The sequence below is a fragment of the Danio rerio genome, chromosome 21 (assembly GCF_052040795.2).
Source record: "Danio rerio strain M-AB ecotype USA chromosome 21, GRCz13ab, whole genome shotgun sequence".
NCBI classification, from domain to species: domain Eukaryota; kingdom Metazoa; phylum Chordata; class Actinopteri; order Cypriniformes; family Danionidae; genus Danio; species Danio rerio.
The window spans coordinates 2,532,086-2,555,859 of NC_141041.1; the positions used below are offsets into that span (position 1 = coordinate 2,532,086).

At 34.4% G+C, this 23,774-nt stretch overlaps 1 protein-coding gene and 1 long non-coding RNA gene across 6 annotated transcripts in view; one reads left to right on the forward strand and one right to left on the reverse strand.

The window, feature by feature from the left end:
* The window catches only part of LOC147838686 (uncharacterized), a 1,589,207-nt gene that overhangs the window by 442,091 nt on the left and 1,123,342 nt on the right, over positions 1-23,774 (forward strand). The gene's annotated exons all lie outside the window — the stretch shown is intronic.
* wdr7 (WD repeat domain 7) overlaps positions 1-23,774 on the reverse strand; it is a 188,666-nt gene that overhangs the window by 159,513 nt on the left and 5,379 nt on the right. For 4 of the 5 annotated variants that reach the window (XM_087300465.1, XM_087300464.1, XM_087300463.1 and 1 more), the window contains exons 2-9: positions 19,245-19,416; positions 15,931-16,037; positions 14,363-14,441; positions 11,928-12,102; positions 11,627-11,703; positions 10,550-10,669; positions 8,115-8,260; positions 7,859-7,961 (exon numbers count right to left, since the gene is read on the reverse strand). In XM_087300465.1, the coding sequence (XP_087156591.1) occupies positions 7,859-7,961; positions 8,115-8,260; positions 10,550-10,669; positions 11,627-11,703; positions 11,928-12,102; positions 14,363-14,441; positions 15,931-16,037; positions 19,245-19,403 (966 nt within the window). In that variant the 5' untranslated portion in view covers positions 19,404-19,416. Of the gene's footprint in view, positions 1-2,231; positions 2,346-7,858; positions 7,962-8,114; positions 8,261-10,549; positions 10,670-11,626; positions 11,704-11,927; positions 12,103-14,362; positions 14,442-15,930; positions 16,038-19,244; positions 19,417-23,774 lie in introns of all 5 variants that reach the window. The other variant, XM_087300466.1, reaches the window with a different exon arrangement.

Sequence of the window (23,774 nt, forward strand, 5' to 3'; positions counted from 1 at the left end):
CTCTGGGACTTTGCATGCATCTTCACTGTGTGAAGACCAATGAGGGAGCGAGAGTCAATGATTGGTCATTTTTAGTGGGAGGAGCATGAGACTAGCGAATCAGAGTGAGGGACAGCAAAACGGAGGCAGGTGCGCCACAGGAACCCCTCAGGACATCCAATCATGTTCAGATTTTTTTTACCTAATAATTGAATTTTCTTAAAACTTCCATATGATTTATAATCAGGACTGCATGATATATCAAAATAAAAGCGCATTTTATCATCACATTTTAGCTTAATTTTCATGCATTAGGTCGATAGCATATTTATGTCTGTTCTGCCTGTCTGTCAAAATAAAAGCGTGACTGTATACCTTGTCAAATGAAGATATTAATGTTAAAGTAAAATAAATTCTATTCTATTCTTCATCAGAAACAGTACAGCACAAACTACATTAAAATAATACACGTTTTCCTAGGTACAATACTTTTTAATATTCTTTACTGCACAACAGTATACAGTATATATTGCAAAATATATATTCTATCTTTAAATATATTTTTATAAATTTCTAATTGTTCAGCCTTACAAATTTTGTAGATTAATAATGCATTTAAAACATTTTATGTAAATAAATAAGTTTAATAAAACATCAAACAATACTGTGCATTATTTTACATAATTATAACATTATAAAATTTTAAAAAAATTATGACATTTTAGTAAACTATTTAATAATAATATAAAATAATAGTAATAAATCTTAAAATATTAGGCATTATTTTACATATTTATGAATTATTGAAATTAATTACATTGATGAGTGCAAAAACAATATTATTAATTAATAAACATTTTTATTGTTAAAATGTCATGTATATTTTGCCATTATTTACATAATACTTACATTTACAAAAAAAGAAAACTCCCACATTTTTGTAAAAAAAAAATACATTTATAAAAATTTATTTAAATAAATTACGCAATGCTATGACTATTTTACATAACTTTAAATGTATTAAAAATTGAATAAGACATTGTCTAATATTTATTTATTTTACATATAAATAACATACTTATAAATTATACAAATAAAATATATTGACAAGATCAAAAAAATAAGAATAAAGAAAAATTGTAATGAATATTTACAAATATTATTGTGATTATTTACTTGAAAGACTAATAAATTAAAAAAATTAAATGTTGATAATATGCAAAAAAATTAAATTATTTTTTTATTAATTTATTTTTATTCTTTTTTGATTTTTTTATTATTAACATATACATTTTTTATTTAATTTTATTAAATTATTAAATTACTTAAAAAAAAAATATATATATATATATATATATATATATATATATATATATATATATATATATATATATATATATATATATAAACATTTTTTTAACTATGCTACCAATGTGTTACAATTTAAACTAACAATACAATTTTTATTATTATGAATACTTTATCATTATTTACATATTACTCCCATTTTTAAAATACATACATTTGTAAAAATATTGTATTTGTATTTAAATAAACCAAGCAATGCTATGGTTATTTTACATAAATACAAATGTATAAAAATAAGACATTGAATAAGACCTTGTCTAAATATATCTGAAGAATAAATAAATATATTATGTATTAAAATATACAAATATTATGCATGATTTATTTTACATATAAATAAATATATTACATATTTATATACACTTATAAATTAGAAAAACTAAATATATTAACAAAATCCAAAAAATTGAGAATAAGAATAAATAAAAATAGTGATGAATATTAACAAATATTATGCTCATTATTTACTTGATATACTCATAAATTTAAAAAATGTAATATATTGATATATGAGTGTGTGTGTGTGTGTGTGCGTGTGTGTGTGTGCGTGCGTGTGTGTGTGTGTGCGTGTGTGTGTGTATAGTATAAATTTTAATAACAATCAAAATATTGTTTGTTTATTTTAGTGTTATTCACATTACAAAAACAAGACATAATATTTCCAGAAGCAGCTACTCAATTCATCTGGTTTATCATATTTTGTTTATCATATTGCAAACCTATTCCACATGAAAGCTAAATGTCTAATACATTGCGATATCATGCAGCCCATATCACCGAGTGAAAAACAATCCAGTAGGATCAATCAGAAGTGCGCTCTTGCACTGTGGTGCAACTGGATGTCCCATCTGTGGTGCACCTGCATCTCCGTCAGCGGGTCTTACTGGAGCCTCTAGAGGCCGCTGGAGGTAAAGCAACTCCGCAGAGTAGAGCTCCGGGTCCCGAACGCAGGCAGGGAGACACACCACAACACACTGCCCGTCCCACAGCTCCTCCAGCTGGAGTGGGACGGGGAACACCAGAAACAGAGCAAACACACACACCACAGAAACACAGAGACTGACGGATGGACGGACGACACACATTATCACTCACACTTCATTTTAATCTACAATTCATGTTATTAACAAACCATTAAATAAGACTAAATAACACATTACGTTCTTTTGAAGTGACTTTAGATTGTAGTTAGTGCTGGGCAATGATTAATTGCATTTAAAATAAAAGTTTGCATTAATGTACACTTACTGGTCACTTTATTAGGTACACCTTACTAGTACCGGGTTGGACCCCTTTTGCCTTCAGAGCTGCCGTAATCCTTCATGGCAGAGATTCAACAAGATACTGGAAATATTCCTCAGAGCTCCATATTGACATGATAGCATCACACAGTTGCTGCAGATTTGTCGGCTGCACATCCATGATGCCAATCTCCCGTTCCACCACATCCCAAAGCTGCTCTAATGGATTGAGCTCTAGTGACTGTGGAGGCCATTTGAGTGCAGTGAACTCATCGTCATGTTCAAGAAACCAGTCTGAGATGATTCACGCTTTATGACATGGTGTGTTTTCCTGCTGGAAGTAGCCATCAGAAGATGGAGACACTGTGCTCATAAAGGGATGGACATGGTCAGCAGCAATACTCAGGTAGGCTGTGGTGTTGATGCTTAATTGGCACTAATGGACCCAAAGTGTGCCAAGAAAATCTCCCCCACACCATTACACCACCACCAGCACGCCTCAAGGTTGGACGTGTTGTGTGTACAGAGATGCTCTTCTGCAGACCTCGGTTGTGCTTATTTGAGTTACTGTTGCCTTTCTATCAGCTGGAACCAGTCTGGCCATTCTCCTCTGGCCTCTGGCATCAACAAGGCATTTGCGCCCACAGAACTGCCGCTCACTGGATATTTCCTATTTGTCGGAGCATTCTCTGTAAACCCTAGAGATGGTTGTGCGTGAAAATCCAGTAGATCAGCAGTTTCTCTCAGAGCAGCCCGTCTGGCAGCAACAAACATGCCACGTTCAAAGTCACTTAAATCCCCTTTCTTCCCCATTCTGATGCTCGCTTTGAACTGCAGCAGATCGTCTTGACCATGTCGACATGCCTAAATGCATTCAGTTGCTGCCATGTGATTGGCTGATTAAAAATGTGCGTTAATAAGTAGTTGGATAGCTATACCTAATAAAGTGGCCGGTGAATGTAGTGTGTATATGTGACACATTAAAAACAAAACAATATTGTTACATAGATATTTAAATGTATATAGATTTTGTATCATTTACATTTATCGAATAATAAAACGCTTTCTCAGATATATGTGTGCATTTATATACATAATAAATAAACATATTTTACACACTTAAATTATGTCAAAACAAAAACCTTTATTTTGGATGCGATTAATTTTTACACTGCATGCGACTAATATATATAAGACTAATATATGACCCAACACTGCCAAAAACACAGTCATATTTGCAATACTCTAACATTCTTTAACATATTACAATTGCTGTTTTGTATTTTGATTTTATTTTAAATTATGATTTCTGCGATTTAATTTTCTGCATCATTTTACATCATCATTCAGCCTTTAGTGTCACATGAACCTTCAGAAATCATTCTTCTAATATGCTTCATATTTTCAAAGAAACTTTGATGCACAAAAAATAAATAAATAAATCCTGTTTAAAAAAGTGTGTGTGTGTGTGTACGTACATGTAGGTGTGTGTTATAAAAAAGAGAAATAGAGAGAGAGAGAAAGTGTGTGTGCGGGAGAATACATACACATGGTATGTGTACTAGAGAGTAGGGATGTACCGATACCATTTTTTTGGAACAGTTTTGATCCTGATAGCAAAAATCTGAATATCGACCGATACGGAGCCGACCCCAATATTGTGCTGTTTTTTTTTTCTTTTCTTTTTAACATAATGCAGTAGTTCTGGTGATAAACTTAAATAATAGATCTTCTTTAGTAAACATGATTGACTTAATAAACTAGGCTACATTATTTAAGCATTTGTTATGACACTGATCTGTTATGGTCCAGCTTATGTTTCCTTTTTTTAAAAATAGATTTTTCTTTTAGAACTGCAATAGGCTGCCGCTATTGACACTAGTCGTTGGTAAAATAATCAGCATTTTAGCAAAGCCTGATAATTTCCTGCAGGTTTGAAGCAGACTGAACTAAACTGTCTGAGGCCAGTTTTACTTAATAAACATTCCCTCACCAAAACTCGCCGTAAAACATGGTCTGCTTTTATCAGAGGTGTCAAACGTACGGCCTGCAAACAAATGTAATGCGCCCCGCGAGATGATTCTGTGAGCTGCAATTTTTCAATAAAATATACTGCTGTTCCAATTGTGCAATGGCAAACTTAGGTTGCTTTCACACCTGTGAATTGATTTAGTTGTTCCGAAGCAGAGTCCCGCTCAGCTGTCAGAGGAGGTTTTGGTTTGGTGGTGTTTGACAAGGTGCGCGCAACGTGTCTAATGCTGTGTTTACACCAAACGTGGAACGCGCGGATAAATCATGCTATTCGCGCGTAAATAGCCGTGTGAACATTTGAGTTTACTCGCTACATTCGCGCGTCAAACCCCGCTTCAATCGCGTGTCAAACTCACTTCAGAACAGACGCGGATTCGCGTGATGGGCAGGGCTTCTGTCTGCCCGGTGACTCTAGCTTAATAGCTAAATGGCTAACATGGATTTTATGAAGAAAATAACAGTGTTTATGTGCTTTATGAAGACTGAAAAACAGCGTTGATATGTTTAGGGCCGTGTCTGAGTCCAATACATCCATTCAGAGGTGCATCCAGCTCTGTGAGCTCAAACTCCTCCAGAAAGTGAACCTGGATGACAGAGGCTTTCAGCGGTGCTTCTGACTGAGCCAAGCCCAGTTTGATGACTTGTTGTCGGTGTCGGCTGGTGGATTTCCCCCGGGACACCATCAACAGGTTCTACGTCACAATCACGCCCCCACAAGAGCAAGTTTCTGATTGGTTAACGCGGCGCGAATGTCTGCTGAAGTTCAGATTTTTGAACTCAAGCGATTCGCGCGAAACGCAGGTCAAGCGCGCCAAACGTGCAAAATACTCAATTTGCGCCGCGCCATTCGCAACGCGTCATTCGCGCAATTCGCATTATTCGCAACGCGGCATTCGTGCATAGCGCGTCGCAGGATGTCTATTTGTGCGTTTGCATTGACTTAACATGTAAATCACTCGCGCTTGACGCGCTTTCCGCATCTGGTGTGAACGCAGCATGAAAAGCGAGGAGGGATACAGGGGGGAGGGGTGAGAAAGGTGCGCAACGTATTTGGGGACGGGGATGGAGATGCTTGATTTCCGGGAGATTATCACTCGTTTGCGGGCATCCGGGAGTCTCTGTGCATTTGCGGGCGACTTCTGAAACTTCCGCGAGACTTGAGATGTTTGGAATGACCTTCTGCCCTACTCATAATTCTCTCTTCATATAGCCGTTTGCCTATTACATATCCATAAAACACTGTGATATAACCGGGCTTGAATCGTATTGCTTCCTCACTACAATCAATCCGCTCCGGAGTTTGTTTCAATCAAGCCGAGGCCACCTTATTCAAGCGATCTCGGAGCGATTGATTTGGAGCAGATTCCGAGCGTGATTGCTGGATTCACATATGCCAAACGAACCACGCTAACTAAGCAAATGAGACAGGTTCTGAAACAAAAATCTAGGTGTGAAAGCACCCTTAATTTCATCCCATGCAGAAGCCTGAGTCAGCGTCAGTTTGACAGCCATCTCAGAGAGAAAGAAGTCATCTATAGCGTCATACCACATCAGTGCTTCCCACACATAGACTTTACTTGTCCGGGCCGCCCAGGTATATTTGGTGGTGACACATGAATTATACTTTTATTATCATCCTTTTACATTTTTTGTATCAATCCAAGAAAACTAAACATTCGTGATCGATTAACCAGTGGAAAATCTTCTTTCGCTCTGCTCGTTCTGTGTGTGCGCGCGATCTGTCACTCATACAGAATTTCTCACGTGATCTGCAGACACTCTGAAACGCGCCTTTTCTGCCAGAATGCATCCGACCGTAGTTTCTGAATCTCCTAAAATGTCCAGAATTCAGGTTTTACTTTCGCATTCTAAAGTTGCCGTTATTTGTGTGCGTTTTTTCATTACCATGTCTGCGCACACAGCCGCGAGAGAAACGTCAAATAATTAATCATTTAATAAACGACTTAGATAAACTTTATACCCAGAGAGAACAAAATGACATTTATAATGGCTGCAAAATATTTTTACACCATCAGAAACGGCTAATCAACTAATTTGCTTAATTTAAATAATCTATTTTTATATCTATAGATCTATAAATCTTTTTTATTCTAGTAATTATTATAATTTTTTGCAATAATGTCTATTTTTATTCATTTTTTCTGATATTTATTTCTCATTTGCTGCTTGTTTAATTAAGTTAATAATGTTAATATATTACATACTTAATATATCTAAAATGCTTTGACTACTGTAAATGATGTCATTCCAATATAGCAACTTTAGAGAGAGAAAGAGAAAGAGAGAGAGAGAGAGAGAGAGAGAGTATCATTGTAAATATACTGATTATTATTGTTTTTATTACTGTTTTATCCTAAAAGTTTATTCTGATCTATTTTTGTATTGATTTGTATGAATAATTAATGTTGAATAATAATATAATATATTGAATATTAATGTGATATATTGAATAATATGATGTATTGTTGATATTTTATTTAATTATTATATATAAATATCATCTTTTTTGTTGCTACAACTACTATTTACTGTGTGTACTGTTTTGTTATTATATATGTATGTTACTTTTTATGTAAACTTTATAACTGCTTTTGCAATACATTTGTAACAATTGTCATGCCAATAAAGCAATTATTGAATTGAATTGAATTAAATTGAGAGAGAAAGAGAGCAAGAACAGAGCACCCTTTACCTGTCAGTGGGTGCACATGTCTCCTAAATAGCATAGTTAAAAATCTTTTTCTTTTTTTGTTTGTCGCATGTAATTGACAATTTCTGTGCTGCGGGAAAACCACCAAGTATATTTCAAACCTGTGGGAAGCCCTGCACACTGAGCTGATCTCACGAAGATATGTAACTATGTTACATTTTGTCAGTTTAGTGGCTATTTCGTATGAGTTAAGTCGTATGAAAATGTACCCGTTGAAAAAGGAGGCGTGGTAGCTAACCACACCCCACCAGCTGACCGATACCCGAAAATATACAGTATCGAACCGATATCCGATCCAAGTATCGGGATCGGTGCATCCCTAGTGTGTGTGTGTGTGTGTGTGTTAGAGAGAGAATATATACACATGGAGTTTGTACTATAGCGTGGGTGTGTGTGTGTTTAGGTGTGTTATGTGAGTGTGACAGAGAATGAGTGTGTGAGAAAATATATACACGTTATGTGTGTACTAGAGAGTGTGTGAGAGGGAGAATGTATATGTGTGTCTGACCTGTTTGTCTGCTTGGTCCGCTATACTGTACACCAGAGGAGGGATTGAACCTTCAGACTTTTTTCCCACATTACTGCGGAAGTGTTCGCTCGCTGGCAGACAGCTGAAAACACACACACGCACACAATTAGTCATTCACCACAGTAAACAGTGACTTGTTTTTGTTTTAAGTACGTCAGTCATTGAGTGTGTAGTTATTTACACACACACTTCATTCATTCGTATAGCTCTACAGCAGGTGTACTAGCGTTCTTACCTGGCCGGTAGCTTGTAAATGTAGCTGCAGCCGTCTTCAGTCCAGATGATGACTTTATCAGCGGCGATGAATTCTCCTCCAGCCCACGACTGATTGTTCTCACTCGACACCGAACACAGCAGAGAGAAATCCCCCGCATCAAACACCTGCAGCACAGATCATCTTCATCAGTTTCTCAGCAGCAGAAGTGGTCATAGTAGGTAAACTCAGAGCTCAATGAATGAGAGAGTACAACAAATGATTATTCTACACTCCTATTTACTGAAACAATAACAGGAAAAACTCCAGGATGAGTGTTATCAAGACTTTCAGAATGAGAACAACAACATTCTACTGCACAACACGACATGTTTGCTATTGCCACCGGTCTCTTTTTGCAACCGGGGGCCCGTGTGACGTCATGTGTGACGAAGGCTGGTAATTCGTCTATAAGGCCCCGTTTACACTAGTGCGTTTTAGTTTTAAAACGGCGTTGTAGAATGAAAACGATCCGCGTCCACACTCGCGTTTTACCCAGCGTTTCTGAACTGCTCTCCGTCCACACCAAAACGCTGAAAACGCACATCACGTGACCACACACACACACTCTCGGGCAAGCGCTCCAGCATTTCTACCCAGATGAGAGCTCTGCTTGTCGGACTGCTCATCACGCATCTCCCGCTGGATCTAATCTCACTATATTTGCTAAACGTGATATTTCATTCATGTTGTTGTCTTTATCTAACGACATAGGCCAATTCTCTGACTTTGGTCATTGGAATCTATTAAGTTACTTGTTCACGGGTAACATGTTTTGGTTAAGCACAAAGATAAGTCAATGATTAATCCAGGTACATTGACTGATCGCTCGTCTTTATTTCCTACAATGTATAAACTTATTGTATGTTATACTTTTATAATTATCGATTATTAAAACTGATATTCAGCTAAAGAGAGGCTGTGTTTCGTATTTTCACTGAAATTGAAAGGAGGCAGTTGTTATCGGCTCCGTTTTGTTATAAATATCCACACAGTGAAGATGACGCTCATATATGCAGCACGACGCCTCAACATTTCTGCTGTCTAAGTTGCTAATATTAAAATGAAAATAGGCAGTTCCTTAAATCATGTTTACATTTTATTGTTGAGAAAGTGAAACAACGAAGCCAAGGTGATGTGGATGAAGTTATAAAGTACACTGTTCCCTTTAAAGATTTACCCGTGTCCTCGGTATAGTCTTCTTTTCCGTATCAAACTGAGAAGAAGAGACTGCAGCCTTGATCAAACTTGCGAAGTCTGAACTTACAAGAAGAGGATGCGAGACTGAACTGTGTGTGGGCTACTTAATATTGAGGAAAAGCCCCAATCAGATAGGCGAACGTCTGCAGCCCCGCCTCCCTTTTCAGATGTCTCCGTCTTTCCCCATCCACACTGAGACGGAGCAGCAGCGTTTTAGAATGAAAACGGTCTCTCCGGCGTTTTCAAAAAGCTCCGTTTTCGGCGCTCGAGAACTCCGGCGTAGTGCGGACGGATGGCGTAACCGTAGCAAAACTTATGCGTTTTCAAACTAAAACGCATTAGTGTAAACGGGGCCTAAGGAAGAGATGGTCCCTAGCAGGCGGGGCTTTCCCCCCTCTGATGACACGTACAAAGGGAGAACATCAATTAAAGTGTTTCTGCAGACTGTTTTTATCAAGGCTGATTATAAACAATACAATTAATACAGTTTACCATTAGGAGCTGGTTAAAATCACACACTGCTGACACACATCTGCGTTTAAACCCCTTATTAAAGTGACTTTTTGCATAATAGGTCTCCTTTACAAAAAATGTCCTGGGGATACGCTGAGCTCTTGTAATAAAAATCTTGTCTAGCAGTCAATTTCACATCAGAACACAACATGTTTTAATAATGAGGAAGGCTTGACCGTGGTTACATGCTGCTGGAGCATCATTCTTTAACAAATACAAATGAGTGAACATTGAGTGACCAAATCGGCATCTAGTGTAATCTGTTTATGTCTGGTCTCAAAAATAAAATCTTTCAGAGGCGGCATGGTGGCTCAGTGGTTAGCACTGTGGCCTCACAGCAAGAAGGTCGCTGGTTTGAGCCTTGGCTGGGTCTGGGTTGCAGCTGGAAGGGCATCTGCTGTGTAAAACATATGCTGGAATAGATGGTGGTTCATTACACTGTGGTGACCTCTGATAAATGAGGGACTAAGCCAAAGGAAAATGAATGAATGAATGAGTGAATGAGTGAGTGTCTTTCATTTATGCTCTGGTCAGTCGTTTGCACTTTAAACAAAAGCAACTGGATTATCGTTTATACTAGATGCCGAATAAGTCACTCAATGTTGACTCATTTGTATTTATTGAAGAATGATAATGCAAAATTGTTCAGCCCTGTCACTAATTCACAAGCACACACACACACACAGAGACACAGACACACTCACCCTCCAGTATTTGGAGCACACCACCAGTAGTGAGAGCTGAGTGAAGGTGCAGAAAGAAATGCTCTGACAGCCCTGACAGTAGATCGGCTTCGACTCTTCCTCAAACACTGGGTCCAGATCCTGCTCACACACACACCCGTAAAACACATATGCACGCGCGCACACACACATACACACCCACAAATGCACATGCGCGCACACACACAGACACCCAAATTATTACACACATATGCGCACACACATACACACCCACAAATGCACATGCACATGCACACACACACACACACACACACACACACACACACACACACACACCCAATTGACCGCACACATATGCATATGCACACACACACACACACACACATACATAAATGTAAACACAGACAAAAAGATTATTATTTTTGTGTTGTACAGACACATGCATACAAGGCCAAATAAATAAATAAAAAAACATTCTGTATATTTATGTAAAAAATCTTTACATGTGTATAAATAATTTTTATTTTAACAAATTACATCATACACTCTATACAGGGAAAAAAAAAGAAGAATAAATAAATAAATAAATAATATTTTTTAAATTAAATATATAAGAAAAGAAAAATAAATAAATAAATAAATGTTATTTAAATTAATACATATGAAAAAAATAAATAAATATTATTTAAATTAAAAATATAAGAAAAGAAAAATAAATAAATAAAATAAATATTTTTTATTAAATATATAAGAAAAATAAATGAATAAATATTTTTAAATAAATAAGAAATGAAAAATAAATAAATAAATAAATATATTTTTTTTATTAAATATATAAGAAAAAAATATATATATATATATATATATATATATATTATTATTATTATTATTATTAAATATATAAGAAAAGAAAAAAATTAATAAATATAAAAAATGAAAAATAAACAAATAAATAAATAACTTTTATTTTTTAAATTAAATATATAGGAAAAGAAAAATAAAATTAAGAATTTGTAATACTTTAATATCATTGTACATAATAATTGTAGTGGTCAAATTCTCAAAGTGTGTTTACTGATGTGTGACTGAACAACTCACCTGCATTCTGCTGACGTCAGCAGTGATGATCCACACCTTCAGAATACCAGTGACTGAAACTGCCACCACTGTGTCCTCTAAACAGCACACACACAAAAAAAAAAATCACAATTAGTCTACAGCATTTTGTTGGTATGTTTTAATTAATTAAAGGTAATAAATTAAATATTAAATAAATATTATAGGAAATATTTAGAATTCAAAATAAATAAATTAAAATAACGGTATAACAAAAAATGTTAGCGTTTTGAAAAACCCTGACTTGAAACCAGTTATCTTCCCATTTCCAGGCAGCAGTTACCTTGTGTGCGATGCGAGCGGATGATGCTCATAGAGCTGATCCAATCCGGTGAAATCTTGGACACAAGCGAATAAAGCACCTCCAGACTGGTGGCGTCCATCACAAGGATTTCTGGGTAATGTCCGTGACACAAGAGACGACCTTCTCTCTGTGTGCCGATGGTGAACTGATAAAACTGTACAAAGAATACAAACATTCAGAAATAATTTCAATGTTTTATTGGTGATACAACAATAAGGTTGTATCAGTTAATGCAAGTCAAAATTATTCATGTGATTTTCTCAAATGTTTCCCAAATGATGTTGAACAGATTCAGGAAATTTTCACAGTATTTTCTATAATATTTTTTCTTCTGGAGAAAGTCTTATTTGTTTTATTTGGCTAGAAAAAAAGCAGTTCTTAGTTTTTTTAAAACCATTTTAAAGTCAACATTATAATATCGGTTCTTAATCTCATATATAAATCATATAAATGAATAAATGAGGCAATTTATTAAGAAACGAAATTTATTATTTATTAGGAAATTAAAAAATTATACTTTATTAATAATATTAATGATGATGTTTATTATTATTATTATTATTAAGTAGGATAATGTTTATTTATTTTTTATTTTTTTGAAAAGTCTACTTCTACAATTTGACATGTAAACCACTGCAGACATGTTCTAACTAACAGGCCCATGTCATATACAGCACAGATACTTCATAAATAACCAACTCTAAATTAAAAGCATTAACGTATGCTGTTTTTTGTTTTCACAAGCTTTGGAGAAGTAACGTAAACTCCGCTTTCAAATAATAGGTCACCTATAGCTTTCGTCATGAGGCTTTGTTCAAAATAACATCAATGGTTTCCAAGTGCACTGCGAAGGGAGCGCAATTGTAAACATGAAGATCGCTAAAACTGAACTATAAAAATAGTTTGAAAGCAAATTACACCTAAGAGAGATGACTTTAATGCTTTTTTATTTTTAATCATTCCCAGCTTAAATGTTAGAATGTTCTAAATGAGTAGGGCATAGGGGGGATAAGTGGGAATAGAACACAGCCTGGAACTACAGCTATGTTTCTAACTACAGCTCAAGAGGTGTAGTTGTAAGTGCACAAGTTTGCGACACAGTTTGCAAATGTTCGTTGGAACGACAAATTTGAGAAAATGGCAAATCAACAAGCTATGTTTGTAACGACGGAACTTGCGACCTTAGTTGGCTAACGATGGTTTTGGGAAACACACCCCTGGAAGGCGAATAATTCTGACTTCAACTGTATATACGAACATGAACAAACAATGAACAGTACATTTATTCATACATTTATTCATCTTTACTAGCATTTATTTATTAATTATCAATAGTTTATTAGTTATTTAATAGTTAAACAGACTTAAATTACAAAACACTAATGCTCACTGTACATAAGCGTGCCTAACTGACCCTTCCCTTCCCATAATGTCAATTATTTATTAGGCATTTTAAGGTTTTATGGTTTATTTTTTTTAATGTTGATGAAAGTGGGTTACCCAAAACTCCCATTAACCACATTTCAAACTATTACAATTCATACAAGTACCTATTTAGGTAATATAAAAAGGGCAAGAATGTAGCCTAATATTAATATAATGAAATCAGACCAAAATTAGATCACCTTTTATGCCCTAATATGGAAAACTTCAATAATAGGGTGTCAAAACTTTTACACATGGCTGATCTGCATGAAAACAATGGATGCTTGATCATATTTTATTTCCATGCTTTTGTAAATAATTTAGCAAGATATTCTTGTTTTGCATTCGTCAGGAAACAAAAGCCTTCTTCAGCTTTTGGAAATGACTGAAATTAAAAGACTCTTTCCTAGGCATGGGATGATAACCGTTTTATTAAGGTGTACCATGGTTTGGAAAAGTCAAGGGTTTAAAACCGTCAAAACTTTCTGCAATACCATTCCTAAGGTATGTGTAAGATTTTTTTATTCATGTTTTTTTTAGGACAACAATATCTCCAGCCGAAAAGATGCTGTTTTATATTAAATATTTATTGAAACAAATTAAGGCCGCAGAAGTCAATAATTTATTTAGCCTTAATTTAGTTTACTGCTTTAAAATATTTTAAATGTTTCTCAAAATAAATCAATTGTCTTTAAAAGGGAAAAAGTTGTAGTTTTTTACCCAGACATTTAAAAAGAATATATTTCAGAGCAGAAATCGCAATACCGTGATATTTTTATCTAAGGTTATCGTACCGTCAGAATCTTACACCGGCCCATGCCTACTCGCTCCACCAGAGCATATTTCACTTCAGTATTGCAGTGCCATTACATACATTTACTTCATCTTGGCTTTTTGCAAGTAAGTTTAATGATGTTAGAACAGTTCTGGTCAGGTAAATGTCCGACCAAATCTCATCCATCAGTTCTGTGTTTAGATGAAAGTGTTACCTGTATACCGGTGTGTGCACAGGCCAGTTTGGTGAACTCAATACAGCGTCCGTCATTGACGTCCCATAAACACATTTCCCTGCGCCAAACAGAAAACACAGCTAAGGTGAAACTGCAAACATTTCATCAGCTGAAAATCAAATGCACCATCTGAACATGCTTTAGCTGCATTTACACTGCACATCTTGATGGTCAATTCCGATTTTGTGACTGTATCTGATTTTTTACATCATCTTTTAGAAGTGACTCGTATCCGATCGTCTGCATTTACACAGCACACGGCAAAGGTGCAATGACCAGGAGAAAAAAAAAAAAAAGAGCGGGCGCTGACTAACAGCTGATAATTAAAGCGTGCTCTTTTCTCTATTCCTGTATGTAATCTGTTCGCTGCTTTTGACAAGCTGTTTTACTATAGTTTACGACAGAAAGCTTCTCATTTGTCCATCTTCTTTTGATATACTGGCTTTTTTAAAATCTTTAGGCATCTTAATGTAATGTCCATGGCGTGATTTATGCACGTGATGTAGCTATGCACTAGTTTTATATTAGTTTATATTGGTTACGTGGTGGACACTGCGCTCTCTTGCTCTCGTTAACATGCTTAAATACCTGTGTAATATGACAATATGAAAGCTGTGTGAGTCCTCGTGTATGAGATTTAAGGTTTGGGACTGCTGAAGTCTGATCTGAAAGGAAAGTGTCAGATTTGACATCATTCGCTTTGGTTTTAATGACGCGCGACTCGCATTGACAGGTGGAAATCCGATCTGCCTGCTTACACTGCAGACATGACAACACAGATCCGATTCATAACGGATAAGTTTCCACATATGAACTAGGCCTGAATCTGATTTGAGTAAATTAGAATCCATGTGATTTGTTCCTGCTTACACGGCCATATCCAATCTGTGCCACATGAGAGAAAAACATTGGAACTGAGTCACTTGAACAGTGTAAATGTGGCATTAGAAAAGAACAAACACCACAGTGGCAAATCCCAACACATCGAACTATATTCTCTGGCTGATATTTGCTCCAGTTTATCAGGACGTAATGATTTTATTCTCTTTTTATACTCTCATTAGATGGAAATGCTGCTTCATTCACAAATATTTTATGCCAAATTACAGTTTTGCATATAAATCTAATTCACATCTTTGACTGGACTCATAGATAACGTCTGTTTTTTCCTTAGCATTCTTCAGTATATCTTCCCTTGTGTTTAACAGAAGAAAGAAACTCAAACAGGTTTGGAACAAGTGAGTAAACGATGACAGAATTTTCATTTTTGGGTGAACCGTCCCTTCAATCATGTTTATGACAGATTTATGACAAGTTTGGTTATCTTGATAATGTTGTCATGACAAAGACAAAAACAGGTTGTGATGCATTTGTTTATGTCAAGCTGTCGTAACAAACAATGTCATCCTTGCATTTAAAATGACATGACTGAGCAAATGACACTTGTTATAAGTTGTTATAAGCATGCATAAAATCTCGTTTACATTCATGATGTGTTTTATAAAGACCCCTTTAAGTAAAGTGTTACCATTAAAACACGTTCTCACCCGCTTTCAGAAGCGCTGACGAGGTACTGTTTTTCACTTCCTGCGCTGGCCTTGGACAGACAGGTGACGGAGGCGGTGTGTCCAAACAGCAGAGCACGAGGATTAATCTGAAAACACAAACACACACACACACACACACACACACACACACACATAAACAAACACACACACACACACAAACAAACAAACAAACAAACAAACAAACACACACATACACATACACACAAACATAAACACACAAACACACAAAAACAAACAAACAAACAAACACACACACACACACACACAAAAAAAAAATAACATCAGATCATCCACAGCATTTTAGTGACCTTCATAAAAACACTCCATTAATTTATTTATTTCTATACAATAATATCCATATCAATATTAACGCTTGGGCATTGAGTATTGTTAATTTAAATTAATGGGATCATTTTAGCTGTTTTAAAGGCGACCCATTATGCAAAAAACACTTTTAGAATTCAGTTGCATGGAATAATACCAGCTTCTAATAGTAAACTGTATTAATTGTATTAGTTATAATCAGACTTGATGAAAACAGTCTGCAGAAACACTTTTTTTATTATTATTATAGTTTTGAAACATTACATAAAGTAATAATCCAAATTTAGATATATATGCTATATCCAGGAACATTACAATAATTACAACAACAATAAATGATAATAAAGCAAAAACATAACAGCAGACAAAAAAAAAACAACGTAATACAAAATACTTCTATACATATAAACAAAAATAATAGCTTAGGACAGTGCTTCTCAAACTGTGGTACGTGTACCCCTAGTGGTACGCAGGCTTCCTTCTAGTGGTACGCGGAGAAAATGTCATGTACATGCTACACACGTTTCAAAATGTATCAAAAATGATGTATATAATATGCCGTATATGACATATAGCCTATATTTCTGAGGTAATCTGCTACGTTTTTTCACTGTGCAGAGTTGTAGCTGCTTTACTGGGCCTACTACGCTACTGTATTTCAATACTGCTCGTTTTGATGGTACTTGGAGACTATTTTTTTCTGAGGTGGTACTTGATGAAAAAAGTTTGAGAACCACTGACTTAGGATACAATCATCGACTACAGCGGGGGATCAGTACCAGAGGAAAATTCCTTCATGAAATCTAACATTAAATCACTCTTATTGTTTGTAGTTTGCATTAGAGACTTTTTCAAAATTTCCATTCCTGACAAAAAGATATTGCATTTTGGTATACACTTCGCATATTTCTGTTTATGTATAAAATATTTACCTTGTAAAATGTAGATGTTAACAACATACTCATATGTTCTTTTTGTGTGTGAAAAAGTGCAAATTACATCTTTTAAAGAGAGCCTGTATTAATTAACATTTCTTTGCCCAAATAACACGTCTCTAACATCCTTCCAAAATTTAAGGGAGACATCACAGTAATAGAAAAGATGAGATCAGTCTTCCTCGTGTATATGCCAGTATTATCAATATCCATGAATTTAGATGAAGTTGCTTTGCAAGGATAAATGTTGTGAAGTAATTTAAAGTGCACTTCTGGCAACCTCTGATCACATATTTTGAAAGAAGGAAGACTCTCTCCTTTAACTGATTTATATAAATAAATCTGTGCAAACAGGTTTAACTGTGATCCCCAATATAGTTCAGTTTGATGATTATGTAAAAGACCACTATAAATGTAACAGAATATTGATTTGTATTATCATGTACTGTAGGGAATTATTTATTTGAATTATTTTTAAAGTTTATTTATTTTTTTAATTTACTATTATTATTTTTTTTATTTATTTATTTACTATTATTATTAATATTTTCAATTTTGCTATACTTTTATCTATTCCTGTTGTAATTGTATTTTAATTTTATTTGTTTGCTAAGTAATGTCAGCAGCAATGTTCAAAATGGGGGGAAAATTACATCCTTAAAATGTACAAAATGTTTTGTTAAAGCTTGAGAAAATAATCACAAATAAATATTTAAAATAAAAAAATAAATAAATAAATAAATAAAGAGCCCTTCTTTGACCTTATTTAAAAGGCAAAATTTAAAAGGGATTGAGCAGGCAGCTTTCCAATTAATATCAATAATTTTTGCTTTCCAATAATAATTCCCTTTTTTTTCCTTTTTTTTTTTTTAAACACAAATTTTGTGTTTAGACTGAAACAATTGTCTATTTTTTTATTATTATATGATGGAGAAAGTATGTCAACACCGTCAATTTTTAATTCTGGGAGTATCTTATTAACGCATCCATAATAAAGGTGATTATTAATTAGTTGTATTAAACCAGCTGGAATACCCTTAACCACTTGATGAAATTCTTTAAAAGGAATTGGAAAGTTATGAATCCTCATAAAATCTTCATAAGAGAGTATGTTTCCATTATCATAGAACAAATCTGTAACAAAATTGTCTGCAGAAACACTTTGATTGACATTCTCCCTTTGTATGATGTCATCAGAGGGGGAAAGCCCCGCCCACTGGTAACCATCTCTTCCTCATTAGTAGGCCCACACGGAATCTGCGCGCACAGAATTCCGCAGATTTTCCGCAGATTTTTAGCCCATCATTAATTCTGTTTATTTACTTGAGTAAATGTGTAAATCTGGATTTATTCAGTTTTTATTCAGTTATTTATTACTTTTTATTTAATATATTAAAGTTTTAGTTATGATAATCCGCTGGATACTGCCAAAATAATTCAGCAGAAATCCGCAGATTTTTACCAAAATTCTCAGCAGAAATAGCATTATTATTTATGCTCATTAGTATATGATGTTAGTCTTATTTTTGAATCTGCAACTATGCCGACACACAGGTATCTGTAGCTCCGCCCCTTTTTTTAAAAAAAGAGCATGATCTCATGTAAAGGGGTGGTCCAGAATGTAATGTTAAGGCTTGGTTGTGTTTAAAAGATGCAAAGCAATGTGTGCTCATGTTTCACTTGAGGGGAATCACGTTATCTCACTTTGATTATACACAGCTACTCAGCTAACATGAAAACGACTGTCATATTTCCTAGTTCCTCTGAAAGGCCCGCCCTTAAGTGACTCTGATTGGTCATCATCATAATGTGCTGCGATTCGCGGATCGGCTTCATGCCACGCCCGTAAAAGCACACTCTTTTCTGCTGTGTGAACAATCAGTCAACCGCAGTAAGTGAAAGTGCAAACTATATTAAAATATGACACTTTTACTGTCTCTATACGTGTATTCTAAATTAACTGGTACGATGTGGTTCAATCTGAGTTTGTTATTTGAGTAAAATGTCCTAAATCAGACACTTGTGACCTCTGACCTCCAGCTCGGGGGTCATGTCCCAGATGCAGATCTGTCCATCATGGCTGCCGGTGATGATGGTTGCCAGATCCTCCATCACCAGCAGGCTGGAGATACAGTGAGTGGGCGCATTGCGACTCCACAGGACGATGGGTAAAACCAGACTGTTTCCTGACATGTTTTCTGCGATACTGTGAAAAGAGAGAGAGAGAAAGAGAAATGAAAACAGAAGCCAGATGAAATCAATTCATTGCTGGAAACTCCAGATAATCATAAATGAGGAATTAAACTAGCTGAGTGAGGGGAACAAATGAAAGCCTAAAACTAAATAAATATAACAATAAATGCACACTATATACATTGAAATTATAATAACTCATTGTAACACATTTAAATGTGTGTGTGTGTGTGTGTGTGTGTGTGTGTGTGTGTGTGTGTGTGTGTGTGTGTGTGTGTGTGTGTGTGTGTGTGTGTGTGTGTGTGATTATTTTATAATTCTTGTTTGTGTAAAGCACTTTGTATTATCACTGTGATTGAAATGTGCTGTATAAATAAGCTTGCCTTGCCTTTCTGGTTTCATTAGGTGTCTGTTTCATTACAATATTAAAAAATTATATTTTCTTTATTTTGCAAAAAAAAATAAAAAATCCTGATGACATTTTTCCAATGTCAAAATAACAAATATGTATATTATGATTGAATTTTTTTTAATTTAAGGGTAATTTTAGAAAATAATGTTTTCTTTAAAAAAAAGTATATTAAAAAATATTAAAAATTAATAAATAAAAGTTTATAAATTATTATAACAAATATCAGAAAACATAGCACCATCTTTGGTCCACTGTAAAACCCAACAGTCAACTTTCTCAAATAAATTAAGTGTAGATAACTAAAATTCACTGAAAATTAATTCTACTCATTTGAACAGAGTTTTGAACTCAGTGTTAAAGGTAATGAGTTAATTAAATACCTTCAACTTAAATGGAGTAAGTTCAATACTCATATAGATTAGTTTTTTTTAACTCAAATGGTTTGTTGCAATCAGTTTCCTCAAATTGTTTGAGTTGCCATAACTTATTGGGTTTTAGAGCAGTTGGTTTGAGTTCTCTTCATTTATTGGGTTTTACTGTTCTCAAATTGCTTTGTTAACTCAAATGGATTAAGTTCACAGTACTCATTAGGATTAGTTTTTGAACCTAAATGTTTTTTTGTAAGCAGTTTCCTCAAACGGTTTGAGTTGCCTTAACTGATTGGGTTTTACAGTACTCCGTTGGTTTGAGTTCTCTTCAGATCTTCAGGGTTAAGTTCAGAAAATCTTTCCATTGTTTTTTTTTTTACATACACACACAAAAACACTAAACAATATTAAAACACTATAAAAATACAACAAATGCAGAAACAACGATCATATACAATTATAAACAATCCTGTTTTTTTCTAGCCCCCCTTTTATTACTATTTCCCAAATGATGTTTAACAGAGCAAGGAAATCTTCACAGTATGTCTGATAATATTTTTTCTTATGGAGAAAGTTTTGTTTGTTTTATTTTGGCTAGAATAAAAGCAGTTTTTGTTTTTTGTGAACCATTTTAAGGACAATATTATTAGCCCCTTTAAGCCTTTTTTTCTGATAGTCTCCAGAACAAACCATCGTTATACAATAACTTGCCAAATTACCCTAACCTGCCTAGTTACCCTAATTAACCTGGTTAAGCCTTTAAATGTCACTTTAAGCTGTATAGAAGTGTCTTGAAGAATATCTATAGTCTAATATTATTTACTGTCATCATGGCAAAGAGAAAATAAATCAGTTATTAGAAAATGAATTATTAAAACTATTATGATTAGAAATGTGTTGGAAAAATCTGCTCTGTTAAACAGAAATTGGGGAAAAATAAACAGGGGGCTAATAATTCTGACTTCAACTGTATAAAAACTGTTTTAATTTGAAAGAGAAAAAAAAATCACAAGTGTCCAAAAAAACCACTAAAATTATGCAATAATGACATTTGTGAAGTCATTTAAGGCATCTTTTAAAGTCGATGAAATTATACAATAACCCACACACCAGTAACTCTTTACCAATATGAAAACATACAACACACTTTAGTAACACTTTAGTTGAAGTAACATTTACTTCTTGCTTATTGCCTGCCTATTAGAACAGTTGATAGCACTTTAAAAATATGATCTTATGCTACATTCCTAATATCAACACCTAAACCTAACTTTCACCTTGCTAACTATTAAATAAGCAGTGAATTAGTAGTTTAATAAGTTTAATAAGTCTCAATTAAGAGTTGTTAATAGCATGAATATATAATAAACAATAAAGTGTGACCATATTTTCTAATACCCAAAGCTTTATTGGATATGCTTGGTGGTTCCCGCTAGTATAACTCCCATACTATATAATGTATCCTGTAAATAGATATACATTTCTTCTCCAGTCATCTCAGCTCATATCAATCAAAGTGAATAAAAAATATTAAGTTGAACTTTGCATAACTTAGCTGAAGCCAACTAGAGCAGCAAACGATCATTAAATCACTGAAATTGACGAACAGCACAGATTAACCTCAAAATGACACTCAAAAATCAATGTCCATCCCTTAAAACAACACACTCAAGCTGCTTCGTTCACAGTATCCAGCCTGACATAACACAACACATTGTGTTTTTTTTTATAATCAAGCCTAAAGATAATTGATAAGATAATTAAAATCACATCAGAATTGATTGGAATTAAACAGATCCACACAATGTTCTTGTTGCGTAAGGCGCAGATAAACGGATGTCAATGATTTTGACTGGAAGTGCTATTGAACACTTCCGGAAGTACTAGTCCAATAAAACAACACAAAATGACAGGCTAGCTTGCTTCAATGCAATATGAGAATAAAAACACAAAGTACATAACAATAATGCAAACTTTAGGTTGTGAAGTGGTGTTATTTTCTAATAATTCAACAGCCAGGAGAGCATTATTCTGCTAGTACTATGGTTAAAGCCAGGGTGCAAAATACAAGGGGGTTTGACAGGGGATTGACTGCCCTAATTAATTCTTGATTCCCCTGAAAAACAGCATGTATGGGGGGGTCAGGTCTCTAAATAGTTATAATAGCAATAGTATAATAGCTCTGATAGATATCTTAAATAACAATATAAACTATTAAAATAATAGATCACTTAATTATACTTCTGACCACCCCAAAACGGCCTATACCAATGTCTATGTGAGAAAAATTCATTGAACAGTCTGAAACTGGCAGTTCTACAGCACCGATACAATCATTTGAGACTTTTCTTGTAAGATTGGTGTTTATTTTGACATATAGCCTAGAACGAAAGTTAATTAGTCAGGTTTTTGTCCTCAATCTGCTCCTGTGTGTAGCACTGGTTTCTTCGACATCTCATCTAAAGCCTTCAGTTGTGTTTTTTGACATAACTGAAATCACTCAGTGTACTGATATGGAGCTGTAATGCGCTCAAAACCTGCCGGAACTACTTTAGCTGTGCATTTATCTGACAATAACGGCACACCATAGAATGCCCATCGGCCAATCAGAATCAAGCATTCAACAGACATGTAGTAGGATCAGATATATATCATTTACATAAGCACACTGACAAAAATATTCACTGAATTCACTACTTTTTTTTTTAAAGGTAAAACTAAATTTAGCTTAAGTTCAGCCTATAACAATTGTTTGCAACCACTTACTTAAAAAAAAAAAAAGTAGTAAATCCAACAAACCATTTTTTTTCAGTGCAGTAAAAAACTAAATCACTCGACTTTCCAAAGTGTGCCAGAATTTACTGAGAGCTCCAAGAAAAGCAATTGTTCAGTAAACCCAGATCATTTTAAAACTCAACTTACTCCACTTGTCCTGTTAGTAGTGCAATAACAGTAATGCAGATCAATTAAAAAAGCTTTTCAAATACATCCTAATTGTCCAAACACATGATCACACTTTATTTTAAGGTACAATTCTTGCTATTAACTGTGAATATTAGCTCAATAAACTCCTCATTTGTTGCTTATTAATAGTTATTAAGGCAGAAGCTGAGTTTAGGTATTGGGTAGGGATGTAGAATAAGATCATACTTTATAAGTACTAATAAACAGCCAATATCTACACAATACACACTGAAAAAAATGATGCACTGGATTTACTGCATTTTTTAAGTTAACTAGTTGCAAGCAATCTATATGTGCTGAATTTAAACAAGCAAATTAAGTTGAACATTACTAAATGTCATTTGTTTAAATTCAGCCCATATCAATTGTTTGCAACCAGTTACCTTAAAAAAAAGTATATGCAATTAATTATTTTATTTAGTAAAGAAACAAAATTACAGGATTTACCAAAATATAATTTAATGAGAGCTAAAAGAAAAGCAATTGTTGAATAAACCCAGATCAAATCTCCATTTACTCCACTTGTCCTGTTAGTATTGCAATAACTGTAATGCAGATCAATTAATAAAGCTTTCAAGTACATCCTAATTGTTCAAACACATGGTCACACTTTATTTTAAGGTACAA